Source organism: Notolabrus celidotus, chromosome 22, assembly GCF_009762535.1.
Source record: "Notolabrus celidotus isolate fNotCel1 chromosome 22, fNotCel1.pri, whole genome shotgun sequence".
NCBI lineage: Eukaryota > Metazoa > Chordata > Actinopteri > Labriformes > Labridae > Notolabrus > Notolabrus celidotus.
In genome coordinates this window covers 4,787,300-4,813,047 of record NC_048293.1, presented here as the reverse complement: position 1 = coordinate 4,813,047, position 25,748 = coordinate 4,787,300, and the positions used below count along the sequence as shown (strand labels likewise).

Genomic DNA, 25,748 nt, shown 5'->3' with positions numbered 1-25,748 from the left:
CCAGGCAATGGCAGCAGATCTGGACACAGCACCTTTAAGCAGCCAATCGCTGTAAAGTAAGTGAAACCATAAGTGGTGGGGATAATGGCAGCAAGTTGTGACAGCTGCCTCATTCATGTTTAAAGGTTTGCCAACTGTGAAGCTCAGGGAAGAAAAGAGAGCTGTATGAGGAGACAAGACCGCTCTGCTTAGAGACAGGATCGCCCTGTCAGGATTCTTATTTGCATAACCACCCGCTCAGCGCTCATTATAGACGATTGTTTATGCCTTATATGTGTTGTATATTGTAGTGGACTATGAAAAAAAGACAAAAGGGATGGCATGATTGAAACTTGTATTAAATATCTGATCATCAGAAATGTAATAGTTTAATAAAAGGACTATTAGCAGTTAAATACATTTTTTTAAAGTACTGTTATGGTCAGCTTTAAGTGCATGCTATTCCATTGGTCCTCATGAATTACTTTATTTAATTATTCTTGCACCGAGAATTACTTGATGACACTCTCGGAGAGATAGGGAATTCACAAGGAGGAGAAGTAACAAGTGTGTTTGGGTGTTATGTCTGTAAGTGCTTTCTCAGACCTAACCCAAACCCCACTGCTACAAGGAGCAGTTGAGTCAGCAGCCTTCACAGCACTGATAAAACAGATGCATGATGGGAAGCGGGACTCAGTTGTCCAGTAACAACTGTTACAAACACGCTGGGCTGCACACATGCTCTCCTAAAGGGGTTAATTAGCACACAAGCAGTGATACATGTGTGTGATTTGTCTGGCATGGCATTTGTGTGTGTGTGTGTGTGAGAGCGAGGGGGTGGTGCGGAGGTGTCGTCAGGGTGCATGTGTCCCTCGATGGATCGAGCTAACAGGAACTGCTTCTTCCAGGCTTTCAGGGGAGTTAAATAGTGTGAACATAACAACTTCCTAAACACACACACACCTGTTCTGTCAGAGTGGCTAGCTGCTGTGAGTAAAATTATCTGTGTAAATATAGCAACACATTTCATGCTTATTTCTGCTGCAGGCACTGGGCAGACTTTGCACACAAAAGCAAGGATGCTGATGGAATGTGTTTTATTGTGAGAGACTTTGCATCTTGTATTGTTTTATCTGTTTTTTATTGAGTTTATCTTGAACTTCCCCTTTTTTGTTTGTGTTTATTTTTCTGTATTTAAAGGCCAAATAAGGGACGAGTGTTTGGAATTAGCTAAGGCTGTAAATGCTTTCGAGTGTTGCATCAGTTCACTTCCTTGATACTCGTCCCTATACAAATAAACAGCAAGTAAACAGATTAGTACGCAGGTTTATGAGTCAGTTTTTTAATATGAAATGTGTGTTGTTATTCATGTTGGTGTTAGATTCTTAAGTAATGATGTTTTTGGTGCTTGTTGTGAAACCAACTGAGACAAATAAAGTTCAAACTTGAACCTGATACAGACTTCCCCTCCCAAACTCTGAGATTACACACGCTCACACGCTCACACACTCACACACTCACACACTCACTTCAGACCAGGCCTGCCAAATGCCATCTCCATAGCAATAACCCTTTCCCTGGATTGAGTGGCGGGTGGAATGCTCCCAGGGTTACCGTGCCAACAGCAGGAAACGCAGTTCACATCGCTGCTTGATTCTTTATTCCCAGTCTTACTTCCTCTCAAGAAGGACACACACACACATGCACATGAACACAAACACACATGCACATGAACACACACACACATGTACATGAACACACACACACACATGCACATGAACACACACACACACACACATGAACATGAACACACACACACACACACACACACACACACAAAAACACACACACATAGCTGCCTTGGGACCCTCCTCCCTGAACAGTGGAGAATGAACTGAGTTGAAGTGCTGCGTGTGTGTTAGATGAAGTGAATCGGTGTTGGCTGCGGTCGACCTCACATCCGAATCAGAGGAGGAAACATGGGAGCAGTTACAGACGCAGCTGCAGAGGCTGTCTGAGTGGAAGCAGAGGCTGAACTCAAGCAGAAATGTCACAGAGAAATAATAACACTTTATCTGATGACATTCTTATTTTGTAACAGCAAGACTCCAGTTGATTCAAGGTGAACATTATGTCGCTGCAGTATTTGGTGTTTCCTTCCATTAAACTGTGACTCTGCACTGAAGATATTATCTTTGTGGAGTATTTTGTGTGTGTTATGTTATCTCCAGATTTATTTCTACAAAATTCCAATTAACTATGGGACGAATTTTGAAGATAAGTATGTACTTCTTAAACTTTTCATAAATGAGATGTCATTTAATTGAATACTGTTGTTTTATTTCTGACAGAAAGAGAGCCATAGCCAGTAGCTGTCAGCCTAGCATAGCATAGCAAATGGATTTGTAACTTAGGGGAGTACACCTGTCCAGCATCTACCGGCACCTCTGAGGATCATAATAACTGAAACAACAACACTTATTTTAGCTGTAAAAACAGTTATAGAAAAGGGATTTCCTGTTGTACTTTCTGGGTTCTTGTGCTGTTGTCAGGGGACTAGCAAAACAATCTACCACTAGTCCTTAAAACTAGTCTGGCACTATTTTCACAACAAAACACAGGTATATCATAAAAAAGAGGTATTTATGATATAAAGTTATATTACGCTTAAATTAAATTAAATATTCTGCCTCAATGATTACAGGAGAAAAAGCTCTGTTTTATATAAAGTAGGTGTCCACAGATTATCAGCCTTGACTGATTATCAGGGCCGATATTCAACAATTGCCCAATTACCTGTATCAGCATGTTACATTACAGATCACCAATAGAATTGATTAATCAAAAAGTAGCTGTGTTTGCTCCAATGCTAGCGTATCTTTCACTCTGTGGCTGTTTTCGACATAGGCATATATAGGTAGACGCCTGGATGGGTGCCAAATACGCCCCCAGTGCATTTATTTCTACTGAAGAAGGTGTATGCCCAGCTACAATAATCAGAATTTTTACCCGATTTTCACACAGTTTGGTTTGTTACAAACGGCAGAGATGTAGTTATGATCCGGGGGCGCTGTCACGCATTCAAACATTTAAAAATGTAAAAAATTTAAAGAACTTGTGAGAGGTAATCCCACGTGATCTGCTCTTAATACTGCCGTAGGCTGCACAAAATACTGCCATAGTTGTTCGTTCTGTGTTGACTCCGTTTGGCTCTGGTGCTATCCTAGAGTGACAGCACCTATCCAATATGGCGGCGACGCTGGATTACGCTCCAGCACGTAATGAGGCGTCTACGTATATATGTCTATGGTTTTCGATACCACCTGCTACATACTGCCTACGTATCTAGTATGCAGTAGGTACTGCATACAACATACTGCGTTTGAAGGTGGTATGTAGTATGACGGTTCTGTTGCAGTGTGCTGGGTCAGATGTTGACTGATTTCCGGTTTTGGAAAGCGGAAGTAAACAACGGCCAAGCTAATAGCGAAACTGCTTCTTTGGCATCACTTATGATTTAAAAGTTAAGAAGTGGTTTATATGGAATTTAATCATTTTCACAGCACCAAAAAACTGAGTGCCAACCATCAAAAAGTAAAGGTGGAGCGTTAAGGCTGATTTATACTGCTGCGTTGAATCAACGGCGTACCCTACGCCGGGGGTCCGCTTAGCTCCCGTACCTACGCCGTGGCCTACGCACGTAGCTGACGTGCACCTCCTCCAAAATGTAACTCCCCGTAGAGCCGACGCGGACCGCAAGCTCTGTGATTGGTCCGCTCGGCAGCTTTGTCTTTCCCGCATTTACAACACTTCCGGGATCCCGGACATCGGCCGCACATCGGCCGTGTATTTCATCTCCTCATGTCTGTCATGTCTGTCATGTCTGTCATGTCTGTATGATAAACAGCAACATGTATCAGCTGTAGATTAACATAACACGCTCTGAATCGATGTGGAAAAGTAAACAGAAATCGTAGCGGGACTGGAAGCAAGCGGCTGGCTATCAGAGAGACCGCACTGCCCCCAGGTGTTTCGGCGGAGAATAGCTGCGCGACACGGACACACCGACGCACAAGTATGTGGGGCTCATGTCCGCGTCAGCCCCTGCTGCGTAGGGGAGACGCAGAAGTATAAATCAGCCTTTAGCGCTGTGCATTGTGGGAAACAAAACGCAAGGGAGACTGGTCTGATGCATACTGAGAAATGTTCCCAAATTAGCACAACATCCGGGGAGTACTGCAGATTTTGCTCTTGTTCACATACTATTTACTGAATTTTGGCCAAATGAGTACGTACTGCTAGTATAGTAGGTGGTTTCGAAAACAGCCTGTGTCTGTTTTCACTCACCACTCTGTCACCTTTATTGTCCCGCTCACAACACTACCTGATTGGCTAGATGTCATAGGACTGTGTGATGTCATGTACTTTAGGTGCGATTCATTTACTGTTTATTTCTGTACATGATGTTAACAATTTCAATCTTAGTATCTGTATTGGCCCTGAAATAATATCTGACGACCCCTAATTTAAAGATTCATAAAAATCCTAATCAATGTGTCACTTTTCTGCCCTGGGTTGTTGCCTGGCTCCATCACCATTAAAAAACACAGCTTGGTGAAACAGCTCCCTTCACAGGAGCAGCAGCCTGTCAACAAGTAATCTTAAATGACAACAAACTCCCGGCCTTCATTGGCCAGCTTGGCTTTTTTATTTATACACATAGCTTTCATGGCAAGTTCTGCATTACCTTACCATGGCTATCTTAGGATTTAGAGTAAGTGAGCTAATGCTGCATCAGCAATTGTGATGGGCCTCAGCCTGGAGCTGCAGTCAGACCAGTAGGAGACTTTAACGTGCCAATGGCGGAAGGTAAGATCCTGTTTCCTCTCTTTTTTTAAGGGGAAGAGCAACTACTGGAATAGCAATTTCCAATTTTACTGCAGCTCTGAGACATTGATGACGAAGCATTCAGAGGAATAAGAGTATGTGCATGAGTCATGATCAAACCCAAAATGCTCCAAAAATTGCCTTTGTCATGCACATTGAGCAATATTTTCCATGTTGTCTATATTCAGGCAAAACAACAACCTTTAGACACACTGCTCTTAAACCAACTTCCTTACAACATCTATTCTTAACCCTTTCCTCCCAACGGACATGTCATCATGTCACATTAGTAGCAGCCTGTGTCACCACTGAAACAAGTTTTTTTCCCATTAGGTCGTTAAAACGATCACTTACAGGCAGAAATGTAAGAGTATGTGAAAATCTGCATATAACATACAACTGATTCTGGATTAGATGCTGACTAAAGTGGTAGTCCACAGATTGTCCTGCAGATGGAGTTATAGAGCCTTTCTATATGAGAAGTAAATCTGGCCCGCAATCAGACACGGTAACCTATATACAGTAGAGGCTGAGAGACGCTAGAGGGAAGCAGCTCTCTGCTTGTAACTGTGTCTTAACCGTAAGACCCTCAAGCCTCAGAGGTGAGCCTGGATGCTGCTTTCTGCTGCCTTTGATCCTCTCGGCTTCAGTTTCATCTTATTCCAGACAAAGAAAATCCCTGAAATCATCCTGACAGAGAGTGAGGTGAGAAGTTTGCAGGATGGAAAGCTGAAGTTAATAAATCACCAAAAAGGGATCAAAGTTTGAAATATGCTCTCAATGAAAACAAGAGTAAGAGCAGGGATTACTCATGGATGACATAACCTCATAATATATAGGAATATATGTTGATTAGAGGGCAACAACTCAGTTCTGCTAGACCTTGAAGTATGTGAAACCAAGTCTTACTGAGAAGAAATGACAGGCATATAAAACTTTTGTTATATCCAGTTTAAATTACATCTTGTGTATGAATATGTGGGTCAAACACATGAAAAGTTTTCTAAAGAACCCCCTTCAGTCTGGGTGGAGCTGGATGAAGGGTGACTTTAAAGGAGGAGGTAGGGTGGGGTCAAATAGGGAGACTGTAGGGAGATGAGTGGGTGGGTGGGGGCCGGTGACGCCCAAATTTATACAGAGTCATGATGTTCTGGAACATTGGCAAACTGTTTGACTTGGAAACAAACACACACACACACACATGCACACACACGCATACACAGTAACACCTAAAACACATCCACTCTGCATTTGATCCCCCCTGGTGCTGCGATCCTCAGAAGGAAATCCCATCAGCCAATCAGATTGCACAATAGATATTCTGGGGAAGGGGAGTCCCACCAGCTTCCTGCTGCTTATAAACATGTTGTGATGGTTTCCGTGGTGAAGTGAGGGAGGCCCAAAGAGTTACGCAGCGATGCCTCCCACTGAGCTACAAACTTTTCAGATGATAAAAGTCAGGCTTAAATGTGTGTGTGTGTGTGTGTGTGTGCATAATAGCACATGTGTGAGGTTTACACACTCCATCAGAGCACAGTGCACTGGGAACAGCAGTTGGATGATATCCCAGCCTGCACTGGGAGTGGTGAATCATGATGTCACTTGCTTAAAAGTGTAGTGTGTGTGTGTGCGTTTGTGTGTGTGTGTATGTGTCAAAGAGCGGGTGGTGAATATTCCATTGTCCACACTAACCTTGGATGGTATTGGAAAAGTCCTCTCACACATACCGACACAAGCCCCTGTCTGGGAGAGCATTGTGTTTGTGTGTGAGTGTGTGTATGTGTGTGTGAGAGTGTGTGTGTACGTGCGTATAAATGAATGCATTCATCTGTGTGTTGTGCACCTAGGTTGAAACAGTCTTTCCCCGCTTGGCTGAGGTTCCTGCTGTGACCTTATTTCCTGTGGAAGCAGCCGAGGAATGATGTCATCTTCAGCGACCCAGAGTCAACAACTGTACGCTGCAGGATCCCCCCCCTCTCTTTCTCCACTCAGTTCTTTCTCCACACTTGTTCTTCTTTGTCTCTATCTCACTATGAACTTCTTCTTTTTTTTTGAGTGAGTGAACTTCTCAGATACAGAAACTTTCCTCCCCTGCTGTCCCACACAGACGTTCATTCTTTCTGCTTCCCTGTCTTCTTGTTCTTTCCTTCCCGTTTTCAAGGCTCTCTTTGCCAAAAGGGAGCAGGGCCCTACCTTCAAGGTCTACAGTGCCTTCCTCAGCTGAATAAAAATAATAAGGGTAAGATAAGTTATAAGCAGGAGCACAGACTTACAGTTGGACTGCTGTTTTTTATAAGCTGAAGCGTGGGTTTCATTAGAAAGCTTTTGATTATTTAGGCAAATATTCTTCACAAACCAATTCTTATATCAAAAGTGACATCCTCAAATAATTATTTGGTCAAATTATTGACCGAAAGATTTGCCATTAACTTTCATAAAATATGGGTTGCTGTTAGGCTATCGACTAAGCACAACTTATCTACAGAGGCTTCAGTCCTCATTGCAGCGGTCGTAGGTTTGACTCCCGGCCTCGACCATTTACTTCATGTCTTCCCTCACTATATGCTCCCCTGCATTTCCTGTCTCTCTTCAGCTGTCCTATCAATTAAAGGCAAAAAATTTAAGTTATAAAAAAAAAACCTTTACAAAAATATGTAAAAACTAGAGATGTACACATTTTGATGAAAAACAATTAAAAGATGTCACCATTGCAAGTCAGCAACACTATCACTATTGGCTAAAAATGAATTATTGATATTTTCATCATTGAAGGCCTGAAATGTAGCTCTAGCGAAAGTTCAGGAAGACTATAAAAGCAACCACAGCAGTTGTTTAACTCTCCTCTCCCTCGTTCAATAGCTCACCCGCTTCCCGCTGCATGCTCCAGAGCTATCATTGGTTAATTTGCGGCAGCTGTCATCCAATAGCTCAGTGGCACACCATTATCATCAGCCTATCAACTTTCTGCTGTCTTTTTAAATGTGTCTCTCTCCAGCTAGTTCATTCTTGCATATATGGTGCGCACCCCTCCACCTCCCCATCTCCACCTGGTCTCTGCAAGTCTTCAATTCCTGGACTTCATCAACCACCACCACCAGTGTCTGGACTCTAAAGGGATTTCTTTTGCTGCCAAATTCCTGCATCCTACGCTCACAACATTATCCCCATAGAGTCCTTACGCCAAAGATTCCTGTCAAGTTTCATTACTCATTAAGCTGAAATAAATAACCTTTAATCTTCAAACTGTGTGTCTCTCCTGATTGAAATGTTGGTCATTTGTTGTGTCAAGCTGTGGTCCACCTACCCACCACTAGCCAGGGCTGGTGCCATGATGCTAGAAAGCTGTACAACCAGGATTTAAACAAGCACAGATAGAAGGCTAAAACACAACATCTTGTAGCACGACATAGCTTGACAGTATTTTCATCTATGGAATGAAGATAAAGTTGGATGTAGGCAACCACTTAACCAGAAAATGTGTAACAAGCACAGGTATGTGGATGTTAACCTGCAAGGAGGGCCTAAGGCTGGTGGTGCTAGCTCTGCTAATGGTAGCCACACTCAGCAAACTAATTTGAAATGATCTATTCACAGACTCTGTGATACTGTGTTTAGCTGTGTTAAAATAAATTGTGTTCTATTTTGACTGTTCTGGGTGGTTTCTTACCTTTAGCCACTCCGCTCCCAATATCAATATTACCTGTATTTGTGTGCATACTATGTCAAGCGTCTTTGAGTAGTTAGAAAAGCGCCATGCAAGTCCTATCAATTATTATTATCATTATTAATTATCAAAAAGCAGTAATAAAGCAGTAATTACGCAGATATAACAAATGGGAAGCAGAAATTGTTTGACTGTCTTTTAAGAAAGGCCTAAAATCAGATGGTTAGCAATTTATTTTTGGCTGACAAATTGATGAATCCATTAATCACTCAAGCTTAAGCTGTAATCAGTTACTAGTTTTGATGGGTCTCATAAAGACTTTAAAAGTTTTTGAGGAATGAAGATTAGTTTTCCGTTAAAAAATGATCCACTTCTCCAAAGTTACATTGCCTCTGCAAAGAATTTAACTACATTGAAAGCCATGTTTCAATTTGGCAGTGGACACGTTTCCAGATACAACCTCAAAACATGTTCTTCTTTTCAGCAGAGGACAGTCTCCTTCAGCCCACATTCACACTGGCCTTAACTGACCAGCACTATTCTACCCTAGCAACACATCAAGAGCATTTGGCAATAACACTCAACCAAGCAGTGGATTAATTAAGCCGTCAGACTGTCAGCTCTGCCAGGAGGGTACTTGGGTCTGTAAATCATGTTTAGCTGAACTGAAACAACCTCCCTGAAACAAAAACATACAGGTCAAATTTAGGAGCAGGGAAATGTGCTCACACATATCTCCTCTTATACTCCCCAACATGAGAGGTGAAGAGGAAGACAGACGAAGAGTGAAAGCTGATGACCTGAGGTACCTCTAACAGATTTAGTCGACTTTACTCACAGCATCACTCTGAGTTTGACTCTTGTGGGCTAGCTTCTGATTTATATCAGCTGGCTTTCTTGTCTCCATGGAGATTAATGGGTCTGCTCTGACAGGTGCAGAAAGCCCTGTATTAGGCTGTCAGCAGCAGAATCAACAATAACACACGTGCGTGCACACACACACGCACACACAGATGAGGATGCTGCTGCCCGAGGCCGGTGTCATCCCAGGGGGCTTAGCAGAGCTTCCCATCAAAGCCATGGCAGTGCCAAGAGAAACACAGCTACAAATCTCCTCAGGTGGAGTGTGTGAGTAGTAGTGCTTGAGAGTACAAGGGCATTTGCTCGCTTGTGTGTGAGGGGGCTTGTCTTGTTTATGGCTTGATTGGCAGTTTAATGTGAAGCTGAGGCAGGAGGCGGGGTTGGCAGTGAGGAATATTAGCATAATTTCCAGAGTGCCAGCGATGGGATTGGGTGTCAGGGAGCTATTCCCAAACTCAGCTGTGACCCACAGTAGCACTGGGTCAACTTATCCTCGGGCCAACAAACACACACACACACACACACACACACACACACACACACAGACACACACACACACACACACACACACACACACACACACACACACACACACATAAGCTTTGGCAGATGTACAAGCACCAAATGGGATTCATATGAGAAGAACTGTCAGATTTAACTAAGCATGAACACATCTGTACATGCACACGCATATGTTGACATTTGGATGTGTTGGAAAGCCTGGATGAACTGAAACCAAACCAAAAACATGGCACTGTCACACACCCAAACGCACACACACACACACACGCAGGTCCATTTACACTGTGGCGACAGTGAGTCTGTTAGCAGGATGCCATAGTACGGCCGGGTGGACAGATTTAGGTCTCGCTCACACCTATGTCTGCCAGGGGTGGAGGGGCTTGGCGGGTAACGATACCGTTAACACTACGTGTGCCAACTTGTGCCCCCCCCCACATCCTACCCCACCTCGCCCTGCCCCGCCCAATCCACCCCACTCCTGCTGCGCTCCAATCAGCACCACTTATCGGGTTGCTCTGCCCGCCACACAGCAACAACTGTTATTCAGAGCTCCCAAAATAACACAGCAGCCAATCAGAGGGCAGGAATGGAAGGGAAGAGGTGGTCAACATGGACTGGAACCTTGGCTTCAGGTGAAAGAAGGACACTGAGACAACAAACAAACAGGATAAGGACGCAGACACAACAGGAAGAAGTTAAGAGAAGGAATAAAATGTGCTATTATGGTATAAGAGTACACAAAATGTGGAGGCAGAGGAGCATAACACAAAAACAGAGCGGAGAGAGGAGAGGACGGAGGAGGAATAAGTTGTGTTCGTAATGATGTGTTCGGGCTCTGGATGTTCTGCCCTGACTGTGGCAGCTACCATGGTAACCTCATAAATAGGCGCCCTACATATCAGCAGGGCATAAGGTTACACAGCTCAGTAAATAAACACACACACAAAAACAGCAGCAGGAGCATGGCGGAGAGATGGAAGGATGATGATAGAGCAAAAAAGAGGCTAGAGAGCGAGAGAGAGGAGAGCTAACAGTGCTGATTTGATTTTCTATGTGGGTGTTCATGTCTATTTGTCTGTCATAGATAATTACCTAAATCTACAGTGTGCTGTTGAACACCCACATCAGAGACAAGCTGAAGTAGCCCATCAATATGTGTCTGCACACCAAGGCACACACACACACACACACACACACACAGAAACATAATTCTCCTTAACCTCTCCTTCCCTCTGTAGCACAACCCTAAATTACCTCTAAATATTCCCTGGGGTGGAAAGAAGAGCCAATACACACAAATGCCTGAGCACACACACACACACACACACACACACACACACATACACACACTCACACACACTCACATACAATTACAGTTTCCAAACAAAAGTTAGAAAACCAGGAAAAGTCAACAAAGAGCCACTCCTCAACACAATGAGGCAGTCTGTTTCATGATTTAGAGCACCAGTCTTTTCATTCAATCTCAGATACAGGACAACTGTATCAGCGTGTTCATTGCAGTAAATGAATGCTATTCATCACGGGCCATCAATTACAGCGGCATCAACCCCGTTGTGTCACAGCGATTAAATTCTCGCCTGGGTGTTTTATCTAACATGTAGTGACAGCAATAAAGCTTTTGTCTGCTCTCAATCTAATGCTGACAATCACTCACTGTTTCTTTGTTCCCGTTTAACTGTCAGTCTGTAATTCTCAAAGTACTCATGTATCTGCTTCCATGGTAACAAGGACTTTGGAAATACAGTACATATTTAGATGCTGCATTATGATCCACAGTCTTGATGCATATCGTCACCCTATTAAAATAATGGTCTAAGTCATTTTTTGACGAAAATGAGTTTTTGGACTAAATCATCTCTTGATGATTCTGGCCACCTCTGGTAAAATCGCCTTAATCCTTAGTTGAAAGGATGATGCTCTTTATGCCTTACAGGATAATGGCCTATGTCAAGAGGGTGACTTAGGCCATATTATTCTTGTCTGAAGTCAAATTTTTTTATTCTTTAGGATAAAATGTCTGACTTGGGCAATTTAACAAGCTTTCATGATGGCAGCTGCTTTAAGAAGCAACCAAATCTATAGTGCAGAAGAAGCTCTAAACATGATTCTTGAATCAGTTTCTACTGGTGAGTGATAAGGTTTACTATCGACCTGGCATTTGTTCAATTTAGGTTAGAGTTTTTATGTTTTGAGTTTGCTTTATGGAATTAAAGGACAGTTAATAGTCAGGTTTCAAAAAGTTGTCCAAACTGGATTTTGGAAATGAGTTAAGTTCAATAAAAACCCAGCAAGGAAGACCTGGAGAAGTGATGAAAGGGACTGCCTCCTTGATTTACCTGACATTTGTTTAATTTCAGTTTTGAGTTTGCACTATGGAATGAAAAGGCAGTTTAAGCCAGGTTTAAAGTTGACTAAATCACACTAGAATGTTTGAAAATTGGCCTAAGTTACTTTATTCTATAATGTTACATAACTGACACACAATGTTCTATGTATATCAACAGTCATCCACTGTCAAGGCCTGTTGGACTGAAATGATTAATAAATATCATATGCTCTGCATTTGGTAAGGTTTTTTGTGTTTTCCCAAAAACTTAAAAAAATGACTTAGGCCATTATTTTAATAGGGTGACGATATTAATGGTTGAGTCAACGTCTGAGATGAGTATTGTTGTTCTTTGTATACCGCTGCCGTAGATGTGAATTTAAAGAAGCAAACTGTGCAAATATTCCCTAAAATCACAAAATGGAAAGTGTTCCACCAAAAGTTGGCATAAAACATGGACATGGTCCCAATGAGGTCAACCATTGGTTTCTGAAGAGAGGCTATGGAGCCCAAAGATTGTGGTCACCATATTGTATATTGGTGATGTTTAGTGGTCTAAATGGTTAACCAATGTCACCTTCGCTAGTCAGCATCAGAATTACAAATCACCTAAATTAAGTATTAATATTTTCATTATTGTAGGCCCAAAATGCTGGACACATTATGTATCCATGCTCTAGTGCAGCCACCCACCACTAGCAGGGGCTGTAGCTCTTGTTAATGGCTGCTGCCATAATGCTATAATGCAACACTACCTGGATGTAAACAAACACAAATGACAGACGCATTTCATAGCATGGTGCAGTTTGGCAGTACTTTGATCTAGAAAATTGAGGTAAAGTTGGGGACAGCAATGTATAACCAGCACAGGCATGTGGATGTTAACCTGCAAGGAGGACTGGAGGTTGGTGGTGCTAGCTCTGCTAATGTTAGTCACACTCTGCAAACATATTTGACATTTTTTACTTGCAGACTCTCTAATCTTTTTTTCAGCCGTGTTAAATAAATTGTGTTTAATGTTTACTGTTTTATCATCATTAGACTTGTTGAACTGGGAAATTAGTTGTGTTGGAACATTCCTGTTGGAAATGCTAACTCCAAAATGCAGCTAATTCCAAAATCAGCTAAGAGCTGAGCTGAGGCCATAGCCTGGCCACCTGAAAGCAGCAACAACTTGATCACCTTTCATATTAAATTATGCATAACTCATAGCCTTAACTGTTCCAACCACTTACTGCTTTGACCGAGATACTGATTTGTGAGACAATTTTTGTAATATTCAGTTGTGTAAAAGTAATCCCAGTTAATACTTCTGAAATTAAAAGTGTGTCTTCCTCTTACCCTGATCACCTCTGGGGTCTGCTGGATGAGGAGAGTTGAACCAGTTTCTCTCCCTGCAGCTGGATCCTCAGGAGCAATGGTAGCATCTCTTGCGCCTTCCACAATCAGAATGGCAACAGGTGCTGGAGCTTCAGGTGCTGGATGTGTGGAGGAATGCAAGCTTGCAGGTGCATGGATGGATTCTGGTTCAGGGCCACGCCTAGAGGCCTCTATGAGTCTATCTGTAGCCTCAGTTGTAGGCTCAGGTATGGGTTGTGGCAGAGGTTTGGGGGTGATGTCAGGTGCAGTTTTAGGTACAGGTTCATATGCAGCATCATCTTCATCTTCAAATAGTTCAGTTATAAGTGAAGAAGTAAGTGAATCTGCAGATGCATTTGCCTGAGACTGTTTAGGTGGTATAGCTGGGACTACAATTGCGTGCAATGACGGAGCTGCTGGTAAGTCTGTGCTCTCCAGAGGAGTGTCAGGCCTGCCAGTTGTTGCCAGTGTATCCTGCAAGAGCCTCATCACCTCCCGTTCCTTCCCGCTTTTTCTCTCGGCACTCCCTGTACTTCCTGCCCCAGAATCAACCAGCTCCTGGGCAAAACTCTCAATACTCTCCAGAATCCTCATTAGCAGTGCCCCATCCTCCTCTTCTCCCACCACAGCTTCACTGTTCTCTGCCTGGGTAGGAGTGAGAATCTGGGGAGTCCTGGAGCTAGGGCCATTCATGGTGAAGTGGCTGTCTGGCTTCTGGACTTGGAACTGGGCCAGTTTAGTATGAGAAAAAGGGTCACTGGGCATTATTCCATGGTTTGCGTCTCTCTTTCTGGTTTTGGCTGGAAGTGGAGGCTCAGATTTTCTGGGGTGGCTCATACTCTGGGACAGATTCTCTAAGTCCATCAGCAGCTTGTCAATGTCATCATTCCTGTGAGAGGCAGCTTTAGGTGCTGAGATTGTTAACGATGGTGAGGAAGTGGACCAAGCAGTGCTGTAGGCACTGCTGTCAGGCAAAGTATTTGAAGTGTTATGGAGTGTTTGTGAATTGGACAGGTTTAAGTGTTGACCCAAAGTCGTCCCATTCGTGTTAACCCCTCTAGGTGGAGTGTGTGCCTGTTGCAAGATTTGTTCTGTTGATTTGTCCATATCTGCCTCCTCCTCCTCAATGTAGAGAGCCTCCATGGGGGATGCTGGAGGAGTCTGCGAGTATGGTGGGGTTGGGGATGTTCTAAGAGGGGAGGGAGTGTGCGTTGGAGATATGCTGGATGGAGTGCATGTGATGGATGGAGGAGAAAGAGTATTTTGTGTAATAGAAGAAGGATGTGAATGTTGTAGTCCATTGGTGTATGGACTGGCTCTGGACGGGGTGCTCTGGACTGGTTTGGTTTGGATGGAGTCTAATTTTAAAGAAGATAAAAAAGAGGATGGAGTAAAAGGTGCAGAATGAGGAATAGTCTTTGGACTTGGTGGGGACTGTACCACATCCTCATAGCGAGGAGGTTGCTCATTGCCAAATATTGGCGAGTACGGTCCTTGCTGGATGGAGTGTAGGGTATTTACCAGCTCTGCCAGATCACTGTGCCCACTTTGACCCCCTTGCCCACTGCCACCCAAACTTCCTATACCCTCCAGCTCCAGAGGTAGTCTCTTCAAATATGAGCTGAGTCGGGTCATCACGGCCCGATAAACACTGTCAGGACTGTCTCCCCCATCCCCTGACCCTCCACCAGCTTTCTGTTTGATGCACTGCTTAATGATGTCGGTGCATTTCTTTAGGTCTTCAGAACATTTAAGCAGGATGTCAAGGCATGCACGAATGTCCTCACCACCTGCTCCCCCAGTTCCTGCCTCTGCTCGTGTCTTCTCCAGCAGACGGGCAATCAGGTTCTCCTCTCCAAGGGCGTTGCGGTACAGGGAGGCCACAGTGTTCAGACTTTGGTCCAAAGACCCAATACTTGATATGCTGCTTGTTGACCCACCTCCAATTTTGGTGATTGCTGACAAAGTGCTTGTGCTGCTTTTAAGCTTCGTCTCCTCCAGAGCTGGTGCTTTCCCTGGCACAAACGGTGGCAGATTCTCATCATTCGGAGTTGTCGTGCCATTTGTCATGCCATTGGTCATTCCATTTGTGGAGATGTTGGAGCTGAAGTGGCCGTAGATGATCTCCAGGTCGGTTGAACGACGGCTGAAAGAGTCAGGACGGACCTTGCGACCTTTCCGGAAGGTGACATGGCTTGAAGAGGAGAGGCGAAGCTTGTCGAAAGAAAACTCTTTGAGCTTACCACTGGCAAGGTTAATGGCCTCTTCTGTGATGTCCTTCAGACTGCCAGAGGAGCTCAAGTTCCCTGTTGATCCGCAAAAGGGGGTCTTCTTACCACGCCACGTTGGGCTATCCTCCCCTTGAGACAAATTGCCACTGCTGCCTGCTCTCTCTAGACCACCATTATAACTTGTATCCAAGGTAACACTGATTTTACCTTGATTAGGCATTAGCTGTGTGATCATGTTATGAGAGTGTATCTGTAAGCTGTTTGGGTCATCGTACAGAGGGTCAGGTGCAACAAGCAGCTCAGAGCAGGTGCCGCGGTGTGCGACAGTACAGTCCAGTCCCTGGGACAGCGCCCCACATGGCCCTGAGCAGTAGTGAACTGCATGGGAGTGTGAACGCCGGTCCACTACCACACTGTTGTAGCAGCTCACACTGCTCACCACTACACGATAGGCTGCTGCCATGGTGACCAATATCCTTCAGGGCATAGAAAGGTCAAAAAATGAGAAAATGTAAAACAAAAATGAGAAAATGTAAGCCAAAAAAATCCTTTTGGAAGTCAATGTCTTAAAACCTCTTCAGTCAAAAGCAAAAAAAAGTTAGATTCTGAATAATCTGTAGCTGAAAAAAGGTATCATTCAACTACATGGTGTCAACTGTCAAAAACCTACAATACTGCAACAAAAACAGAAAAGACATGACAGTCAACCACTGGAAAAAAACTGTCTACCACATTGACTTCAAGATGGATATCCTTACATGCTTTCCCTCGGAATAGCTTAAAAATGTAAAAGGTTCCACTCTCGTGCAGAGAAGAGAATTCCTTTTCAGAGATCTCTGGGCCTCCTAATAACAGCTGTAAGGTTCCTCCTCTCTCCACAGGCTCCTTCTGCGTTTCCTCTCAAGCAGCAGTTCATTAGCCACTAATGATAGCCATGGAACTTGGCGACAGCAGAGGATCCAGCTGGGGTGTCACCCATCCTTCCAGAGAAGCAGCCCCAGGGGCCTAATCCAGGGCCAACAAGGTCTTAACATTGCCCCAGTCTAGGCTCATCCCCTGAGCAATAGCTGTAGCGAGAGCCCCTCTGTCTCGGCTTGTTGTTTCCAGAGTCCTGATAGAGCCGCGATTGGTAAGCTCACTCCAACACAGCTGCAGAGTAGCGGGGGACCGACCACAGATGGCCGACTGCCTCTTTCTTTCGTCTTGTGCGTGTGTCACTCCAGAACTCTTTCTCGCCCCTTCCGGCTCCCGCTGTCAGCCATGTGTCAGAGGAAGAGTGTGTTTCTGACAGGAGGACACCACCTGCGAGTCAGCAGAAAAAGGGGAGGGCAGAGAGAGGGTAAGAAGGAGGGAAAACAGAGGAAGAGAAAGTAAATCATTAGGAGACTTATCAAGGAGTTTAGTGTGAATGAGAGTGTGTGTGTGTGCAAACATATGAGAAAGACATTCTCCCTCCAGCTACTTTCCAGATAACAGTTGATATACACAAATACATGACCAGGAAGAGGAGAAAAAGAGATGTGGCTCACTCTTTCGTCACAGCAGAACTTCAAAGAGTTTCCCACAGAGAAATCACAACCAACCTTTCCAGCTTACATATACTGCATGCTTTTTTTTATTTATTGTATTGATGTCAAGATTTTATGGATTACTATAAAATTTTTGCTTGCATCAGGAAATACAAGAGACCTTTTGACCCCCTTTGTGCTTGGGCGTTCCCTCAGACCAGTGGATGCAGCTCTGCCGGATGTTCTGAGATCCCGGCTTGTAACTAAAGCTGAGCGGGCCTCTGCAGTTAGAGCCCCAAGACTGTGGAACTCTCCGTCAACATCTTTCAGCTTCTTTTTGAATCTTTTCTCAAAACCCTCTTATACAGGAAGGCTTTTGTGAATCCTTAAATCATTGCCTAGTTTTCTTTTGATGTGCTGTGTTTGTATCTGTCTTTCTTTGCACTGTTTTGATCTGCTTCCTTTTTATTTTGATGCTTTCTTTTGTGAAGTACTTTGTAACTTTATTAAAAAAGTGCTATTTAATCCTCCTGTTATGTTTGTTTCTCAGGGACAGCAATAATGTGACTGGGCCAAGTTGACCGGGGGCATATTTAATGATCCAAAAGTGTCAGAACCCCCCAAAAATCCCAATAAACATTTTTAAATCTCATTATTAACTCCATTATTAACCATTTAAATCAATAGTTGGTGCAATAGTGTTCTTTAATCCTCCCAGATCATGCTTCAATGAGGATAACTCACTCTTTTTTAATGAAAATTATTGTTAAAACTTTTTTAAATGTACATTGGAAAGACCTAAATATATCTACAATAGTTTTACATGACATAGATTTTGTTTTATTTTATTTTGAGTTTTTATTTATTTTTATTGTTATGAAGTGATGTTGATAAACTAACATGAGACACCTCTTCTGTCACATGCTGCCCAGAGTTTTAGGCTGTTTTTAGCATGTTTGGAAGGCATATACTGCTTAAAATGTGAAATAAACCATTTTGATTTTATATGTTGATTTCACCTATTAAAGCTAGGGTTGGTAGTCTCGGAAAACTAGCATGAATTTGAATGTAGCTTTTCCTCAGGACTCCGTCTAACCCCTCCCCTCCTCCCTCGGAGCTCCTCCAAAACGACGCCCCCCCCCCCCCGCTCACATGCACGAGTGCCGCTGATTCTCGACCATATGATCGTGACTGATTCAAAACCGGTCCTCACCAAAACATTCTCATAGTGAAAGTTAAAAACACAAACAAACATGGCTGCTGTTAGTACTCACAACTATCATTCTAGCATTATCCAGTTGTACTGGTGACACGATATCAGGAGAAAAGTTATAACACATGTAATACTGTAACAGCTCTACTGTTTGTTAAACGTGTTCAGTGTAGATGTTCTTAATTCCTACAGTGTTGACGGTCAGTGAAGGCATCAGGAGAGGTGTAGAGTGTGCGAGTGGGAGAGAGGAGAGACAAGAGGAGAAGTTTTTCATTCATTCAAACATTGATTGTTGTTTTGTTGGTTGGCGTGATCACGGCCGACAGTGACCGGTTATTAAAGATCAACGTGTTCACGAATCGGCTCGTCACCACTACAGCATCCGGACGGACGCTACAATAAATATATATTTTCTGTAGGACTTACTGAACGTCATTAATTCTTCTGCTTGTTGGTGAGAGCTTTTTAGACTCTGATCCGGACTACAGTCCTGAGCAAAGCACCTCATCAGGTCAGAGGAGACAGGCCCGAGGACGAGCGAGAGGGGCAGTAAATAGAGTCAGGGGAAGTAGAGGCAGGAGACGGGGACTCGGAGGAGTGAACGCCGGGGAAATGTACGCGCAGGAGGAGGGCAGAACGACAGGACGGGATTTGATTGGTTTAAAATTTGGGGAGCCAAAAAACGGTGATTGGTTAGTGTTTTCCCAGGTTTACTCCGGCTGTGGATAGCAGCTTTTTTTCACTCTTTTTTAGGAACACATTATGTATTGATTGCCATCAGGACATAAAGATCATTTTAACCAGTATGACAAAAAGTGTATCTAAATCTGACTACCAACCCCAGCCAAGCAAAGACGTATCATACCAAAAAAATACTTTCAACATTTTTTTTTTTACTTTAAAAAGGGTAAATTTGATCCACAACATAACAGGAGGGTGAATGAAAAGTTTATTATAATTATTATTTTATTATTATTTACAGTGGGCAATAATTTTTGATTGGTGGACAGAACAGCAGAGGATAGAAAACGAGTGGATGTAAACATTACACGTCAGGGTGTTGTCTCACCCTGTCAGGGCTCTATTTCCCATAATCACCAGCTCACTATACATAATCCCTCTCATTAAATAATGTTCCAACTGTCTTCTCCGTGTTTCTCCAGCATCCTCTATATCACCCCCTCTTCAAATTCTAACCTTTAGATGCATTTATGTATCTGTTCCTCCAGTGATGGCTCATACTTTTCTTACATTTTTCCCTCAATCTTTCTCCGACACTTCAGAGGAAGCATATTCCCTGACGCTTTGCCCTCCCACACATGAATGCCTGTATGCACTTCATATTCATATACATCAACTATAATACTCAGATACTATAACCACAGCCATACGACTGAAGCTTAATACCAACTGAATAAACATACTCCATGCCAACTGGAAATCACAAGATGTTTGAATTCCAGAAATGTATTTGATTTACTCTGACAAGAAATGAGAAAATCTAATTCTGGAGAGGACAAGGTCTTTTTCAAATAAACTGAGTGAATAAAAAAATGTTTTAAGCACTCACTAAAGCCTTGTGAGCACTAGAACAAGTTGTTAACTGCCTCGCTGTAGGATCCAGACTAACAACAGGAAGAGAGAACGACACAGGAGGGTTAATACAACTTAGTCAGAGAGTGTGGACACATGATACATCGCATGTACTTGGGGGAATTACGAAGCCGGAGCTTCAACTTAAAAGTGTGAAAAGAGCAACTAGGGAGGGGAGGAGGACTGATTGGTGGGAATGAGGGTGGGGAAGGCGGCTGGCAGGGTGAGGGTGGGGGTGGGGGTTTGTGGCACCTGGAAAAACAACTATTAAGGAGCTGTATGGAAAAAACAGACGGCCAGCTCATCTTACTGTCTCCCTTTCTCCCTCCTTTCTCTCACAAACACAACAGCTGGATGCTGCTGAATCAGTCGCCTGGGCAGGAAATTACACTTCCTGGCAAGCTGCACTTGAAATCTGGACAGACGGCTAGAAATAGGCTATTATAGGATAGTAATTGCACACTTACACTTGCAGACACACACTTCTCTACACACTCTTCTTTGTCCTTGCTGTACACACACTTTACATCTGTGTGTATTTCTGGGTAAATGACCGCTTCCAAAAGTGATACCAAGCATGTAAACGAACAGCCAGGGTTTATCACAGCCTCCACACACATGCACGTGCACACAGCCACCCATGAACGCCTGCACATTCCTTACTGACACATATTACAACAAAATACTGATCACTCATTCACATTCTTTGGTGCCTTTTAAAAGCCTTGCTGTAGCTGCAGCCCTTCAATGTCCTGTTTTTCTCCTCAACATATTTTATAGGGCTTGTTCGCAACAAATGTGCCAAAGTCTCAGATTTCAGCTTAATGTGAACAAGCAGAAGCTGAAACCTGAAATCAGGAACCTCGTTGGACATGAGAGAAATAGGTTCACTCTAAAAACTTTGCAAGAGATTAAAGTGAAAAAGGGAAAAAAAGAAGTATTTCATTTACGCTGATTTCTTATTTGGCTGTTTTATTTTACTGGTACACTACCAATTACAAATATATCAGAATAATTGTGCAATCCCAGTTCCAAAAGCTGGGACACTGTGGCAGGTGGCGCTGTGTTAATAGCAGACATAACTCTGTAGTGGAACTTACTGCATGATCTCTAAATCATTTCCAAAAACCACCGTCTGTGCACAATATCAGTCACTGCATCCACAGAGAGCTTAAAATTGTACCCAAGCCTATTTAAGATGGACTGAGTTGAAGTGAAAACTGTCCCGTGGTCTGATCAATCAAAATCTGACATTCTTTTTGGAAACCATGGATGCTGCATCCTTTGCTCTAAGAAGGAGAGGGACCACTCAGCTTGTTATCAGCACATCTAGGAAGACACCATCGATGCTGAACAATATATTGAACAACATTTGGAGCATCACATGCTGCCGTCCAGACAATGCCCTTATCAGGAAAGACCTGGCATATACTGTATCAGCAAGACAATGCCAGACCACATTCTGCACGTATTACAACAACATGGCTCCTCAGTAGAAGAGTCCAGGGCCCGTATGCACATCCAGCCATTACACAAACGGGACCATTAGTCTTAACGTACCATTATGGAACGTCCCATTTGGCCGTAGCTTTAGCCGCATGCACGACTGCAAATAATTGGCCAACTAACTAATTGCGCCATGAAAGCGAGGCTGGTGCAAAACGTCATATGTCCAGGGAACTTCCTGGAAAACCCCTGTCCAACAAATTTGAATTGCGCATGCCTACTACGCATAAACAACAATAAACATGGCGAGCGGTACCGGTGTGACTGAGAGAAGATCAAGAAAAAAAAATGTTTCAGCGGTAGAAGAAAAGGACATTTGATTACAAGAACATAGAATGAACAAACAGCTGTTATCAGCAAGTCAATCGTCAAAGATCACAAACAAGGAGAAAGGGAAAGTTTGGATTAAGATCTTGAACCGGGTCAATGCGTGTGGTGTTTCTGAGCACTCAGTCGAAGACCTACAAAATAAGATAAACAACATGAATGCGGCTTTGAGCAACAAGCACCTCCACCAACGTGGTTCGGGTGGAGGACCACCTGTCCCCCCATTGAAGGATGAGGACTTGTTAAGGGAGTTGTTTGGGAAGGATTCACTTCCCAGTGTTGCTGGTAGGTTACCTAAGAATTATGTTGCGTCTCCTAAATCTAAATGTGCTGTAGATTTCGACATCGTCATACTTTTCCAAAGGATTCATCCGATCCCTTCATATCCATTGTCTTTGCATATTTAGTCTTAAACGGTAATGCATGAGCACGATGTCCTCCATCCTTTAAACAGCCTGACAGGTGAGGTAATCCTGCCGTTAGCTCCTGTAGTGGTGGGGTCTACCGCCGTTAAGTTGAATGCTTTGTTGGGGCGTTAACCTGGCTCATGCATACCGCTAATCCATTCTTTTTTCACCATTAGTATAAACGGCCCGTTTTCATCGCTAATGGCTGGACGTGCATACGGGCCCAGGTGCTAAACTAGCCCACCTACAGTCTCAAATTGTCACCAATTGAAAATATTTTGCGTAAATACGACAAAGGAGACCACAAACTTTATGAAAATGTACCCAGTGTCCCAACTCTTTTAAAATCATGAGTAATGAAAATTGCAACGATAATGCAAGTTGTATGGGAATCTGATCTATGCCCATTTCTCCTCTACTTCCTCCACTTCCTCTTTCTTCAGTGAGGTTTTATTGTGCTCTCAGTCTGTGTCAAAAATCAAGTCAAATAACAGAGAAGAGGAAGAAGACTTTGGTTGTGTTGATTGTGCTGATTGCTTTCCTTGAGGTTATTTGCAGCAACCTTTTCACTCCCTCTCCTTCCCATCCCTTTATTCTCTCCCTCCTCTCCTGTCCGTCCCACCCCCCCTTCTTTCTCCTCCATCCAAAAAAAGTCTTCCTTTTGACCTGACCTTCACCAGGAAGCACTCAATCACCCGAGGCCACTCCTGTCACAACCCTTAATCCAGCCACCGAAAGTATGCTTGTGAGTGCTTCAGCAAATGTGCATGGAGACATGGTGTGTACTTGGTGTGCATCTGTGCCCACACTAATGTATGTATGTTGTTTTGCTATGCATGTGTGTAGGTGTTTGTGTTTGTGTGCGAGTGTCAATGGGTGCAAAGCAAGGGGCCAGAGGGGCCTCCAACGGGAAGTGGGTTCTTTGTGAAGGAGAAGGTCCAAATAAGAACCCCAAACTTACCCCCAGGGAGAGAGGACAGGTCTATACTAGCCTTTTAAGTGCCTATACACACACACACATACACACAGCTTGATGCACAACTTTAGTGTTGCTACTCAGATCACACAGAGAGAACAGAGAGCTCTGCTATGCCATGCACATACTAAACAGAGAGTACAGACTTCTGCTCCACGATGGAGGAAGAAAGAAGCAACAAAAAATGGGATTCATTTCCTCGTATATACCTCAAAATCACAATAAAAAAACACGGAAATGTAAAAAGAAAATGTAGATATGGTGCAGATTTTCATGACATATGCAGTTAAAAATTCAAATCTAATTCATTTCTTTAATTTTTCCATCTATACGTCTTCTCTTTCTGTCATTTTACCCCTCTCCCTCACTCTGATCTTTACAAATGTCCAACAAACTGACTGCAGTTCTGACCCACTTCTCTCCTCTGACTGTAACCCGTACATGAATTATTTACTCTGACTTCTAACACACTCCACACACTCTCACAAATTAAGAGTCACATTCCCATGAAAGTCGCTCCAATTTATATTCCAGCAGCGTTTGTTCGTCAGCTGTGCATCAATCATCGCCCCGCCGTCGTTCCCTGGCAGACACACAGAGGTGCAGACAGATTCAAAGATACTCTGGCAGACAGCTCTGATGTCGTCAGGCTCTGGACACACTTTCGTACTTATCATCATTTCCTACGTCAGATACTGCTGCAGGCAAGAGTCAAGCTGAGAGACAAAGGTAGAAAGATGGCCTCCCTGGCGATCAGATCATCTCGATTGAAGTGAGGAGAAACAGTTGTTCTGTTTGTTCAAAATCTGCAGCCTTGAGACAAACTTCCTCCCTTCAACTGTAAAAACTGCAGCAAAGAAGACAGTTTTTGAGGCCCGGAGTCTAAATAAAAATACATAAATCTCAAAACAACTTTAGAAGTTAGAATTCCAAAACTCTCCCCTCCCTGTGTGTGATCGAGTGCAGCAAAAATACCTTCAATTACAGCATGCGGCACATATGAAAATTAAAACACAGCTGTAGATTTTGTGTAGTTGGATGCGAAAGGCCATAAGTCTTTCTTAAGGAATACAGCTGGAGTTTTAAGCCCTGCGAGGTCCCACACAGAGACAAGCAGGGAGCTGCTCTGCAAGCCAGACGTCTGTACACGAGCCAAAGCACAGACAGGAGAAGAAACAGAGGGGATATCTGACACATTGAGGGATTAAAGTAAGGTTAAGTAGCTACTTTCTTAGAACTAGGAAGAGGAATTTCCCTTAAAATGAAAGATGAAAACTAGCAGGGTTCAACTGAGACTACAGGGACGTTCCGAAGCGATTAATTGTCCATGGGGGTTTACATTTTTTTATTTCTGACTAACCCATTAGAGCACAATTTAATGAATGCAGGATCAAAGAGTCTGTAGGTAAACAATGTCGAATTGATTTGTCGAGTGTGACTAACAATAGCAGAGCTAGCACCACCAGCCTTTGGACCTCCTTGCAAGTTGACGTCCACATGCCTGTGCTGTTTACTCTTTGCTCTGGCCGAATCATACCACATTGTAACATTGAAGCAGTAGCTATTAATCAGAGCTGATGCCAAAGCTAATGGTGGGTAGTTGTGCTACAGACACAAAATATGGCTGGAAGTTCAGACTACAATATAGCAGTAATAACAGTAATTAAAATATACACATTGATGCTGTGCTTTTTGATAAAACAGTTGTATTAAATTTTAAAGCTAGGGTTGATAGCAAGCGTGCCGGATACGGCCCTGGTGAGGCTTTCAGCAGTGTGACTGCCCCCTGGTGGCTGGCTGCAGTATAGGTCAAAAAATCCGTCTCCCCCATTCATTTGAATGGGGAAGCAGTCAAACTTTAAAAAATAAATACACGTCGTACGAATGTTTCTCACATCCGTATGCTGTGATGATATGTAGTTAGTATTTGACTGTTTTGTGTCCAAGGCCTCTTTTTCCTGAAAAGTTTCTTTTTCGTTAGTTATTAGAGTTTAAAAAACGGGGTTTTACTGCCGGGTTTCCTTTGATTCACAGCCGCCGTACAACGAAACTTCAAAGGGCACATAGCGTCTTGTGACGTTACGCTGTAGGGCGGAGCTTATTACAAAGGCTTCACAGGCTCTGGCTGCACAATGGCTGCGCCCAGGAGAGGGATTTTTTTGCTTCAGAACCGTACAACGGGAAGAGGCGGAGCAACGCTGTCCATTTTTATTTACAGTCTATGGTTGATAGTCACGGAAAACTAGCATGAATTTGAATGTAGCATATCCTCAGGACTCCGTCTAACCCCTCCCCCCTTCCCATCGGAGCTCCTCCAAAAAGGCGCCCCCGCTCACATGCACGGGCGCCGCTGATTCGGGACCATATG

The 25,748-nt window shown here is 43.4% G+C and overlaps 1 protein-coding gene across 2 annotated transcripts in view; it reads right to left on the bottom strand.

The window, feature by feature from the left end:
* The window catches only part of LOC117806023 (serine/threonine-protein phosphatase 2A regulatory subunit B'' subunit alpha-like), a 122,548-nt gene that overhangs the window by 18,115 nt on the left and 78,685 nt on the right, over nt 1–25,748 (bottom strand). For both annotated transcript variants that reach the window (XM_034674682.1, XM_034674683.1), the window contains exons 2-3: nt 16,609–17,152; nt 13,602–16,326 (exon numbers count right to left, since the gene is read on the bottom strand). In XM_034674682.1, coding sequence (XP_034530573.1) covers nt 13,602–16,326; nt 16,609–16,610 — 2,727 coding nt within the window. In that variant the 5' untranslated portion in view covers nt 16,611–17,152. The remainder of the gene's footprint in view (nt 1–13,601; nt 16,327–16,608; nt 17,153–25,748) is intronic.